A 12,678-nucleotide genomic window follows, 5' to 3' on the forward strand; every position below is an offset into this window, starting at 1 on the left:
TGTTCTGTCCTGACAGAAGATGGAGCTAGACATGTTCTTAAAACTTTAATTTTAAGCACTTATTTCCTAAATCCAGCAACATGAACAGTATTACATCCATATCAGTTTTTGAGAGCTGAGCTCCATGGTGTAAATTAGTCATTAGTACATTCAGTTCAATTCAGTTTTATTTATATAGCGCCAAATCACAGCAAAAGTCACCTCAAGGCACTTTGTATTGTAAGGTAGACCCTACAATAATACATACAGAGAATAACCCAAAAATCATATGACCCCCAATGAGCAAGCACTTTTGCGACAGTGGGAAGGAAAAACTCCTTTTTAACAGGAAGAAACCTCCGGCAGAACCAGGCTCAGAGAGGGGCGGGGCCATCTGCCTGACCAGTTGGGGTGAGAGAAGGAAGACAGGATAAAGACATGCTGTGGAAGAGAGCCAGAGATTAGTAATGTAGTTTTTCATGTCCACTTTAAAACAATTCATTGACATCTTTTTATGTAGAGAGTCTTACCGATTTTTTAAATCGGTCTTGTGATAGCTTTAGTTCATTTTTAATGTTCTCTGGAGTATGTTAAGAAACATCAACGAATCAAGTGACTAATTCGCATCCCCCTACAACTGGTTTACAGAAGTAGCATGAAGTTAAATCTAAACAGAGTCTAGAGAATAGAAACTAGAACTATGAACTAAGCAGTCCCAACAGAAAGCTCAAAATGACCCAACAAAAGCTGTAGACCATGACGTGAATAGGAATAAGACTAAATTTAAAGTAGCCTTTAAGTACTACAGCAGTATACTAAATAAAATTAACAAAAATTATAGAGAAACTGAAATAATAATATTATACTTTTAGACAGAACTTATTAAAAAGTCAGAAACATCACAATGTAATCAGGGTTTATCTTGAACATTGTTGGACTTCATTGTATTTTATATCTATTCATATTTAGTATCTATATATGCCCAATGTGCTGCATTGAAGAGTGTCGTAGACGAATCTTTGGCTTTGTCTTGTTCGTGTCCATAAATTTGTAATATAATTCTTGAGTGGGTTGTAAATGATCCACATTTATAGGTCATCGTGAACTCAATAGAGAACAGTCTAAATATAAAGCAAATTCAGAATATCTTCCATGTTATTTTACCTGAACAACAGCGATGGATTTGAACACATGCAGGGAGGTGTCTCACAGCTAGAGGTGACAGAGAGAAGCACTCAGGATGAGATGTCAAGTTCCCGGGTTAATGTGCATTGGCAGGACTGTTAAATAAGTCAGCAGTGATCTCAGAGTGACTGTAAACAGCTTCTGGCAAAGAGCACCTCAAACTCACAAAGGTCATATGTCACATATCTGCCTTCCCTGTAAGTTCAGTGCTCACTGGGACATAACAACTGTATATATGAAATCACCTGTCAAGTCAGATAAAAACATGCCTAAAAGGTTTTGCTGACATTGCGTTAAATGAGACTTAAGAGGGTTGTATTTTCCTCCAAGGTTTTAGTTTCACAGCTTAATAAGGCTCGATCCTGAGCGTTAACACAATCTATGTCTGTGCTCATCCGATGACAACACTAAAAAAATGCCATGATAATTCACATTACATACGATGACTTACGGAAAGGTCAAAAATACAGCAGAACTCACCACCACAATAACATTTTTTACAATTCAGCTGCTGATTGGCTCTCTGGGTAATATTTCAGAGGCAGCCAGTGCCACCGATTTTTTTTATCATATTTTCTGGCTTTTTTTTCCCTATACAAATGTAAGCATACTATCAATCTTTATGTCTAATTTGAAGAAAATGTCGACATTTTGCCTAAAATATCAAACTGCAAAATTTCAGTTTTAACCTCTTTGTTTTTACGCTGGATAAAGAAGCCAGATGACAGTAACACACAAATACTGTATTATACATCATGCCAGTACGCAATTAGTATGAGCACAGCATTTCTAGTGCAAGATTAAAATGAATTTAAAATTTTAAGTAAGTGCGCTGAGAAGATATGCATGCATAATATAAAACATCCATGCGGCATTTGTACATGTCTCATCTGTAGTATTACAAGCTGTGTGCTCAGCAGAGAGACTCTCTCCAGCAGACCAAAAAAGGGGAGAAAAAGTAGGTCAGCATCCCAGAGACCCACATGTCTCTCCTGGAGATGCCGCAGCGGTGCTTATGTCTGCAAAGAGCGAGTCTGCGATGGAAGCAAAAATGGGAGCCGACGGCTCCCTGCCTCCCTGCACAGAGGCAGGACTCATCCCTGCTCCCGGTACATGCCACACAGAGTTGGCAACGGGAGATGAAACATGAAGAGTCTACTACTGATATGATGGCTTGTAATCTGCCCATAAATCTCATCATCCAAATCATAAAAGAAGAGTTTGACATTTTGGAAAATGCACTTATCTTAGATTAAGGTCAATACCACTTTCATAACTCTAATTAAAATATAAAGGTACAGCCATTGAAAGCTCACTGCTGCGGGCTTCCTGGTGTTGTCCCTGCTCATTTTATCTGGGGCTAACAAGACCTGTGGAAAATAATGGTTAGAACCATGTAGTTTCAGTGGGACAGAAAAAAACATGAAGAGAGTCACGTCTGATGAAAATAGCTTGGACAACTGCGGGGCAAAATTTGGTGCCTTTGCCCTATTTTAAAGGTTTTGGAGGTTTTATTGCTCTTGTTTTTTGGGTTATGAAGGTTTCATAAGATTGTAGCTTATTCAGTTATCGTGAGAAGTTTTCATCGGTTCGGTTGCTGTTTCAACAGTACTCGGCCACAGTTTTTCAGCTGTCAGTCACACACCAACAACAACAACAGCAACAGGACTCAGTTCAATCTTCTTAAATGCAGGTGAGGCGTAATTGTTGATGCCGCTCAGGTGTGTCAGCCTCCCCACAGTGACGCGCCACAGACCACGCCCTGCCACATGCAGATCCTAACATTGAGATGTGTCACCACTTTGCCAAGGTCTGACCAAAAAATTAGGCCAAAATCAACACCTTTAAGCACAACTAAATTTGTGCCAAGTACTTTCCGTAGAAAAGCTTTACAGTGAGAACAAGACTGAGCTATCTGGCCCAGACAAGAAGCATGCTTGGAGGAATAATGTTGGAGGTTTCCAACCTAAGGACACTTTACCAGCTGTCAGACATGGTGGCAGCAGCATCATGCTCTTGGCCTACTTTGATGCCAGTGGTACTGGTGCATTGCACAAAGAAATAATGATGAGAAAATATGATGACAAATTCTTCAACTCTATATAAAACAGGGACATAGGCAACATTTCTGCACAGTCACTATGTTAGAGTTTCTTTGGAACCTGAAGTCACTATATTTATATAAAACAGTGGTGTGCTAAGTCAGCTAATGTTAGCATGCTTGGTTAGCAAACTGTCAGTTCTGAAGACCATGCCATTATCACTTTTACTGATTTCTATTCAAGTTTTTTCCTCTTTAATATGAATTCATTTTAATTCAGGACAGCTTCTGACCTAGTTAGCATGCTAACTAAAACAATATATAAATATTTAAGATAATATCACTGTGCTCATTGCTAAAGTTCAGTGAGTGAGGATACATTTGTTAATTAGCATATGTGAAATTAGCCTTTGATTTTGAGGTTGCACCATAAGAAGATGTCTAAGTTGTTTAATATCTAAAATTAGAATTAAGTACTGATAGGTATTGAGCTTTAGTGTAAAGATATAGAAAACAGTTACTCTCCCAACCAATGTTTCAATACAAGGTTATATCTTAGAAAACATGGTTTGCTAACATAAACGTCCTAGCATGTTAATATTTAGCAGGTAGTCACAATGTCCAATGTAGGTTAGTATTCTATAGATAATCTAAATAATTTTGTCTTGATGATGGTAGTAGATGTATGGAAGTTTATTTCTACTACTTAAAAAAAGGTACTGAAAATCTCAAAATCTGCGCTAGTTTATGTCAAAATTTTAACTTGCCATGTATCTTAAAATTTTGAGTTACTTCTCAGTAAGTTGAAAATTTTGGGTACCTAATCAAATATTTCACCAATGGACAACAAAATAAATAAATAAATACATTCTTTAGTGGTGTACATTTACTCATACTACCTAGCTAATGAGATAAAACACTAAGAAACCAAAGAAGATAACTTAGCCTCGAGTGCAACACACAATTGTGGTTGTACTTGGTTGCACAAAAGTGTATGTACTAAATATGAAAAAGATTTAAAAAAAAATGTAAATATAAAAACTTAGAGTCTGAGTTATCATGGTCATCATGTTCATTATTTAATTTATTGTATAAGGTATTGTAAAATACACAACAAATTTCAAATTGAATCTAATAATGGTGCAGCGTGAACATTTTAATTAATTTCAGTGATGAACCTTAACAAAATCTGAACTTCATGGTGGCACTAAGAGAGAAACCAACCAACTGCTACCATCTAGGTGCATTTTTGATTCCCATACAAAATCCCTCATACGTGCTCAGTTTGTTTTCTGTGTTTGACCTGAAACTGAGCTGAGGCTAAGCACCTGCTGCTATTACTTAATATTTAATAACATTTAATAGGGATATCCTCTCATCCAGCTAGGACAGAACTTTAATAAGCATATTTTCCTAAATTTGTACTTATTACTTCATCACACGCTTTCAAAGAAAAGCCTGTGCTCATATGCATCACCTACCAAGATTGTGTGATGTTATAATAAAACCCAGAACAGTCTAGAAAATACGTGTGCTACCAAGTTTGCTGTTAAGTTTCTCCAGCAGTCTGCATTTTGGGATCAGCCAACTGCTGACTCAACAGCTTCAGAAGGAGGGGAGTGCTTTGATCTCAGATTAGTAAAAGGAGCTCGGGGGTAAGGCAAGGACTGAGAAAACTGAGACAAAGTTGATGAGGACTTTCGTGAACCATGAAATCTTCTTTACTCAAGCTGAAGTAGAAGATAAAATCAATAATCATATTCATAAGCATGATGGACGAAGTAAGCTTTACATAAAAAGTAAAAATTCAAAATTTACAAGGCAAAAGAAACGTACACATACACAACAGTGAAACTGTAACTAACCTTTTTTTAAACAGTCTGTAAAGTATAACCCGATTAATTTTTTCAAATCAATTAAATTTTTATGAATCAACATGACTATAAGATTGCTGTAATAATAAGAATAGATAATATTTTATCAACTCTTCAGACATTTTGTTTGTCAAACTCTTAACCTGTGAAATAATTAGAAATTGGAATTAGAAATAATTAGATTGTCATGTTCAAGATTTGAGCCTTTGGCGATGGTGTGAAGATGGAAGATGGGTACATTGTGGTCAGAAAGGGACGGACATGGTCAGCAACCCAGATAGGCTATAGCATTTTAGCTATGATGTGATGGTAGTTTGCCAAGAAAATACTCCCCATACGATTACACCAGCAGCAGCCTGAACCATGAATACAAGGCAGAATGAGATTGTGTGAACTGCAGCCTCAGTTTCCTGTCCTGAGGTGGCACCAGGTGGAGTCTTCTGCTATAGCTCACCTGCCTCAAAGTTCAATGTGTTGTGTGTTCATAGATGCTCTTGTGCATACTTTGGATGCAACAAGTGGTTATTTGAGTACATGTTGCCTTCCTTGAAGCTTGAAGCAGTCTGGCCATTCTCCTCTGACCTGGCATCAACAAGGGACAGTCACTACTATATTAAATTTTCTCTTCATCAGATCCTCTGTAAACCCTTTAAACCCCGTGGGAGGGAAACAAAGACAGCGGGGAAGAGGAATAGTGATGAAGGGCAAAGAAAAGGGCAAAGAAAAAAAAAAAGGGGGGGGGGGGGGCAAAAAAAATACATATCTTTATATATATCACCTGGATGACCTGTTGAGATGACCACAAATATCTTTAACACTGTCGTACCAGTCCAATGATGAGAAAAATTTGAGGTAAAAGTTCATTCAATTAATTACTTGTCTTACTAAACAAAAAGTCAAAGAGTCACCAGTCAGTGTGGGGAATGTGACTATTGTTACATCGTTACATAGTTTTTATAGAGCAGATTTTCCACAAGATAAATGGAAACACATGCTTCTAGCTGGAAAGTCAGAGGACCATTATATATATATATGCATGTGATTTACTCAATCAATAAAAATGTTAATGTCATGGTTATAACACATGAATAGGCAGTGGACTGCCAAAAGCAGAAGGATTCTTTATCTGGAGAATGTAAATGTCTGTTCTGAAGTTCATGGCAAGTAGTATTTCATTCTGAACCAAAGTGCTTGAAGACCAGCCAATAAAAGTATTAAATATTTTGCAAAGGCTGATGTCTCTGTCATTCCTGCTAAAAGATGATGCCATTTCTTCCCAAGAGTGAGATCATCTCCATTCATGGCCTGAGCGGCAGCCTTTTTAAAACCAGGATAGGAGGAACAATGGTGCTTAGTGAAAACCTGCAGAGAAATCCCAAACAGGCGCTCTTTCTCCAAGCTTTCCCATTTCCTGTGCATTTATAATAGGCTTGCTTAGGAAGTGGAAGTACTTAACAGAGAGTCATTTAAGAGCTGCATGGGAAAAACGAAGTTGTGGGATACAGGATTAAAGGCCATTGTACAGTGCTCTTTTGAATTTACATGATATAGATTTTGCAGCTTTGACAAAATATGATTAGTTGATATGAAAACAAACCATAATTCATCAAAAGTGTGGAAGTTAAGAGAAATTATAACCAAACCTACTGTGGGCGTTTGCTTATTCACCATCTGCTCACCAGAGAATATAAAAATACTTTCATCCCACTTCTCTGATGAATATACATATAACACAGGACTATCAGTTTAAAAAAAAAAATCTTCTTTTATTTTTATTTTTATTTATTGCACTGGCAACAAGACTTTACATTCCATTGTACTGTAATATCCACTGTAATGTCATCTAACATTTGCTGTGCACTTTTTCTGCACTACAGTTAGTAACGCAGATATGTTCTGTTTTATTTTGCTTTGTTATTTAATGATCTATTTTACTTCACTATGTATGTTTTTTTATTTTTAGTTTATGTTATTTATATTTTTTACTTACTGGGCTCTTTATTACCATCATTAGTATCATTATTATTATTATTATTATTATTATTATTATTATTATTATTATTATTATTATGTATTTTTAACTAATGTTTATCTTTATCATATTTTCTTCAGATTTGAATTACTGAACTCCTTTTTGAATACATTTTACTTTATATTTGTAATTATTTAATTAAAGATTGTTTTTAAAAAATTAACTCCTTTCTTTTTTGTAATTGTTTTAATTTTTTTTAAGCTATTTTGTTTTCTCATGTTCTATTTTCTCATGTTCTATTTTGCTTTATTTAAGCTAGTTTTGTTAGATAGTGTTTAAAAGTATCCCAACATTTGGGATTTTGTGGAAGTTTAAGAACTGGATTAAGATGAACATTATCATTGTTATTAGGTACTACAGTTACCTACATATTTCAATGTTTCTTGTATTTCGTTTTTCTTTTTTTTCAATTTTAATAGAAATATAATGAAAATGTTGCCATCTTTTTGGCCGGAGTATTGTTGTCTAGTTCATTCAATTCAAGTTGGAATGTGACGTCAGCGATGTTGCTTTCAAGTTACACCGGACATAGTTAAGCTGTTACGAATTGCTGTTGAGACAATATTGTACAGCTGTCAAAACTTCAAATTTACTGTAACCATTTACATTTTGATATTGAAAGAAAGAAAGAAAGAAAGAAAGAAAGAAAGAAAGAAAGAAAGAAAGAAAGAATGAAAAAAAAAACACCATTAGAAACATTAAAAAAACAGATTAGACAATCTGTTATTCTCTACAAAACTCTGGTGGTTATTTTTTTCAGCCATGAAACCATTATTTTGTGTTACATAAAAATTTGTACCTACATTTTGGTAATGCTACTTCCTTAATTTAACAGTGTTGTTACTATCTACTATAAATCTCTGACCATGATATGATGAACTTCAGAGCTATTGCGTGGTGTTCAGACCTAATAGCCTTGAGGCTTCTTCTTTCATGGAAATACAGTTCTGTGTAGATATTTTACTGCATCAACAGTTTGCAATTGAACTGATACTGAATTTTTGTGAAAACTGAGCTTAGCAGCAAATATTGCTACTAAAACCTAATAAAGAATTTTGCACTACAGGACTTTATGTTACCTAAAGTGAGAAGACCAAGTAAAAGAATTCAGTGTTACATGAATATGATGCTGTAGATCGGTGATGCTGAGTCAGTCTCACCTCTGTAGCTATAAGTTCTCATTTACATAGAATTTTATTTTTAGATTACAGAAAATCTGAAAAATAATTAAAAGCTGCAACTATTCACAGAGGTGGAAAGTACTGTGCATTTCCTCTAGTGGTGCACCATGTGATTACATTTTAATTTTTTTATTTTAATTTTTTAAATTTCTTCTATCAGCAAATATTTCACTTTTGAATCTGCTACATTTATCTGTTTGGATTCATGTCACTTTCTGAATTTAAGATAATAATATAAATATAATTCAATAAATATACATAGTGGTTACCAGATATGACTTGCATGAGCATGACGACTTATAATTTCCACAATTAGCAATTTATGGAAGCCTATTTCTGCCACTGAAAACAACTGAAACTGAAGAAAAGGTCTTTTTTTGTTCATTTTTTTGTTGCCAGTTGTATGTAAGCAAATCAAAATTAGGAGATAAGAACAAATCATTGCCCTTCCTCCTTTCAAAGTTGGTTGAAACATTCCCTCCGCTACTACAACTACTAATTTTACTAATTATTCTTCTTATTATATTTGATAATAATAATAATATTATTATTATTATTAATAATAATAATAATAATAATAATATTTTATATTTAAGTAGTACCCCAAGTTTAAATTAAAGCACTCGTTCTATATGAAAACCGCGTGACTGTGTTTTTCAGCACCTTGAAGCTCTAAAATCCGAGTTTGTGAGGAGCCACTGAAGGCATCAACGGGTTTAGTACTGAGTGAAGCGGCTCCGGATCAGCAGAGCAGGACTGAGCGAGTGAGCGAGCTACGGTCTGCTGCAGGAGCAGGAGACGCAGACAGGATCGCTGTGGACTAACTTGCATCTCTACTTTAATCCTCCCAGGAGATGAAATCCGTGTTTTAACCTCGTGGAAAACTCCAATCCAGTCCAAGATGACGGTGGATTTTGAGGACTGCATTAAAGATTCCCCCCGGTTTAGGTGAGAGCAGAGAACTCAGTAGCCTAAATGTCTCCTTGAACTGTTGAACGCATTAATTCTATCCATATTTTCTGGTGTTTTCCCCCCAAATCTTAACATGTGTTTTCTCAGATTAAAATGCGCCACGCTGGTTGTCACAGTGATCAGCACTTTTATTTGGTACATGCTAGATTACAATCCCAGTTTGGAGCGTCATTCAGACTGTGCGCATTTTTTTCCAGCATCGTTTCTTACAGTAAGCACGATGATAACGATGAGCAACGCAGCCACATGAGTTGTCACATGGGCTGACTCTGAAGCTCCTGATATCTGAGCTCACAGCGCCAGTTTTCAATTCATTAGCATCCATTTGACATCTAAGATATCATTATCCCGCCCCTGAAGCAATTAAATATTTTTAGCGGAAATACTGCGAGGCTTTCGAGAATTAATCAAGAGCCTGCCATCATCTGTACTGATTTCCATAATGAATGAGCTCCTTCCCATTTATGTTCCCATTAGCTGATTACTGGTCTGAAATAGTTTAATTTTCTTATAAGAGAAGGAAAAGCAGCAAACGTTCACTACAGCAATCAGGTAAATGATCGAATAGACTGTCTGATTGTGTAGGGGATCCCTGGATCAGAGGAAACTGAAGGTTTCCACACAGACTATGCCAAAGCCCCTGACAGGGGTCCTCCAAAGGTTACATAAATAAGTAAGGAATTTTCTACACCCACATCTAAACCTGGTCCTGTGCTTCCAACAGAGTCAAGAGCCGGTCAGATGGGGAGGGGAATCAGGGTCATTTTCCCCTCCAGTGCAGTGCTGAAAGATACTTAGACATACTCAGAGATGAAGTACCAGTGCATCAAAGTAAAAACAGTGCAAGCTGAAATCAGGCAAATGCAGTCAAAAGTTAGGTACTGGGTATATTTTAATCCTGCAGAGTTAGTTTGTCTCTTACAGATTTTTTAATCAATGCAACTTGTTGAATTTCTGTTGATTTATGAAAGCCTGTATATGAGGCGAATCGTATGTAAGAAGGCTATGTGGGACATGATGCAGGAACATGATGTGATCTGATTTTCTTTTGTGCTAGATTTTCAAAAATATGAAGTCAGACTATAGAAAAAGGTGCAAAAAGAGGATGGGTAGTTAAAAGGTGCTAAGCAAAAAACCAAATAGTTGCACAGACTAACTTCTTCAACTTTTGTTTAATCTTATCTAATCTGCTTAAATAAATAAATAAATAAATAAATTTTTATTGTTATGGGCCTCAGCTGTAAAAACGGGGATTCTTTGCCATAGAGTATGCTGTGACTTAAAAGCTTATTGCGAAATCTCTCTGATAAATGTGCAGCACTTCCTTCTGAAATGGAAATTCTCATTTAAAGTACCTTAAAAGTCTACTACAGTGAATATACTTCACTGAACTTTACTGTTTGCTCCCTGAGATAAAATCTCTGCTTCCAAATCAAAGACTTCCCGACTTGGCAGCAGCACCTTAATGACTCCCATCTGGAGCCGGAGGAAGGCACATCACGACCTTCTCCCTCCTCGTTTCATATGCAAAGCAGTGCAGCGAGGCCACAGCGAGACAAGCTGCATGTTAAACAGCCACCGTCCTCATTATTCAGAGCTCGGAGAAGCCTCACTGGGTCATGAATGGGTGGATAACGTTATCTCCTATCTGCCGATATGGAGTGAAAATGTACCTACTCCCCTTTTTATGCTGCACATGTTTTCAGATTTTCCTTGCCTGCTGCAGAGAGATGTTCTCATAAGTGAGCTGTCCTCCAGTTTACAGTGCGTGAAGAGTCTTTTATCTGCTGCCCAGGATGTTTAAATGACTAGAAGAGATGCTGAAAGTAAAGTAAACGTATGTTCTCGCAGGCGCTGAAGCCTGTAACAGTTTTTTTCAGACACCATTCAAACGACTCTTTTGTGGAGCTAAAAGCGGAGCTACAGTATGTTGTGTTATGTAACAACCCTGGAGGTGGATAACTGGGAGGAAGCAGCAGGGAAATCGGGCCTTTTTTACATTTGGGACTTGCGTGATTCATTCCTGCCTCCCACACGTGTAAAATCATGCAGGAAATAAGTTTTGAAGTATTATCTCTGACACTTGGCTGCCTTCTCGGTTTCCCAGCTCAAGGTTGGATGACTTATTAATGGATTAGCTAGTGGAGCAAAAACGGCAGACAGTCAGGTTCTTCTTCTTCCACTTTAATGTGCTGTTTTCACACTAGCAAGAAAAGTAGCCTAACCTGAAATACTTACATAGGCTGTATACAAAAGATGTACGTAACCACTGTGACAGAATGTTCTGGTTTGTGGACTACCGACATGAGGAGACCAGTTTGTTCTTTCTTTCTTTGTTGAAGATGCTATGAGGTGGGTAATTAGTTTCAAAGACCAAAACAGGTTGTTTTTGTACATTTTACAAGACAAAGTTAGAGAAGCGAGGGTGAAATGGTTTGGACATTTAAGCTAGTGGATTGATTGGATGAATGATGGCTCAAACTTCAATTTTTGTGTTTAAATCTGTTATTTAAACAGGTTTAAATGCAAACGTGACGTGGAAATCACAAATCACAAAAATTGGCAGTTTAGAATAAGACAAACATATCATGCAAACTTGGTGCAGCTTTCTTTTTCTTTCAGCATCTCTCTTAAAGGGTGAATCAGTGAGAATCATCTGTCTCCAACTCACTCTCACTAACATCTTCCTCTGTCACAACGACCCTCTGCATGCCCTCCTTCACATCATCCAAGTTTTCCTCCTTTCCCTCTGCCTGGCAGCTCCATATCCAACATCCTTTGTCCACTATATTTCCTCTGCACATGTCCAAACCATCTCAACCTTGATGATAGCCTCCCTCTTTATTTCTGGACTGCATGAGGCAAAGTGACAGATGAAAAGATGGAGACCATTACAGCCTGTACAGCTGTTATCTCACACACAGTTTTCAGATGCTGTTGTTTGTTTATACCTGGCACCTACACTGGTGAAGGCGTAAAGCTGTGAATGTTCCTAATCACACATTTATGTGTTTATAATCACCCAACATGACACATCTGAAAGTCCTGTCAGACACAAATATCACATAGTTTTGATTTCATCAAACAATATGAAGAATTAAAATCTCTTTGACAAATGGTGCCTTCACTCTCAGGACAGATGTGAGACTGCAGCCAGCGATGCTCTACACACCTGGACCGGTCTGTGAGGATTGCACTGCAGCACGAGGCCCTCTGTTTGTGTTTACTCTGGCATGTTACTGGCAACGAGCAATGTTTGAGCTGTTTTCTCCTCACTGATGTGTTAGTCTGACGTCACACTCACAGACTGAGCGAGCTGAGAGTCAAACACATGAGCGTTCCTTTATTCTTTTCACAAAAGAAATTTGATCCCAGTATTTCTCACACATTACGACTGCGTGACGATGGCAGAAA

At 37.0% G+C, this 12,678-nt stretch overlaps 1 protein-coding gene across 4 annotated transcripts in view; it reads left to right on the plus strand.

Annotated features, from left to right (window-relative positions):
* Window positions 1-9,022: 9,022 nt before the first annotated feature.
* LOC146364832 (arf-GAP with coiled-coil, ANK repeat and PH domain-containing protein 3-like) overlaps window positions 9,023-12,678 on the plus strand; it is a 69,907-nt gene continuing 66,251 nt past the window's right edge. For all 4 annotated transcript variants that reach the window (XM_084915868.1, XM_084915871.1, XM_084915869.1 and 1 more), the window contains exon 1: window positions 9,023-9,240. In XM_084915868.1, coding sequence (XP_084771994.1) covers window positions 9,194-9,240 — 47 coding nt within the window. In that variant the 5' untranslated portion in view covers window positions 9,023-9,193. The remainder of the gene's footprint in view (window positions 9,241-12,678) is intronic.

The sequence above is a fragment of the Perissodus microlepis genome, chromosome 20 (genome assembly GCF_051167445.1).
Source record: "Perissodus microlepis isolate ML-2025 ecotype Zambia chromosome 20, ASM5116744v1, whole genome shotgun sequence".
NCBI classification, from domain to species: domain Eukaryota; kingdom Metazoa; phylum Chordata; class Actinopteri; order Cichliformes; family Cichlidae; genus Perissodus; species Perissodus microlepis.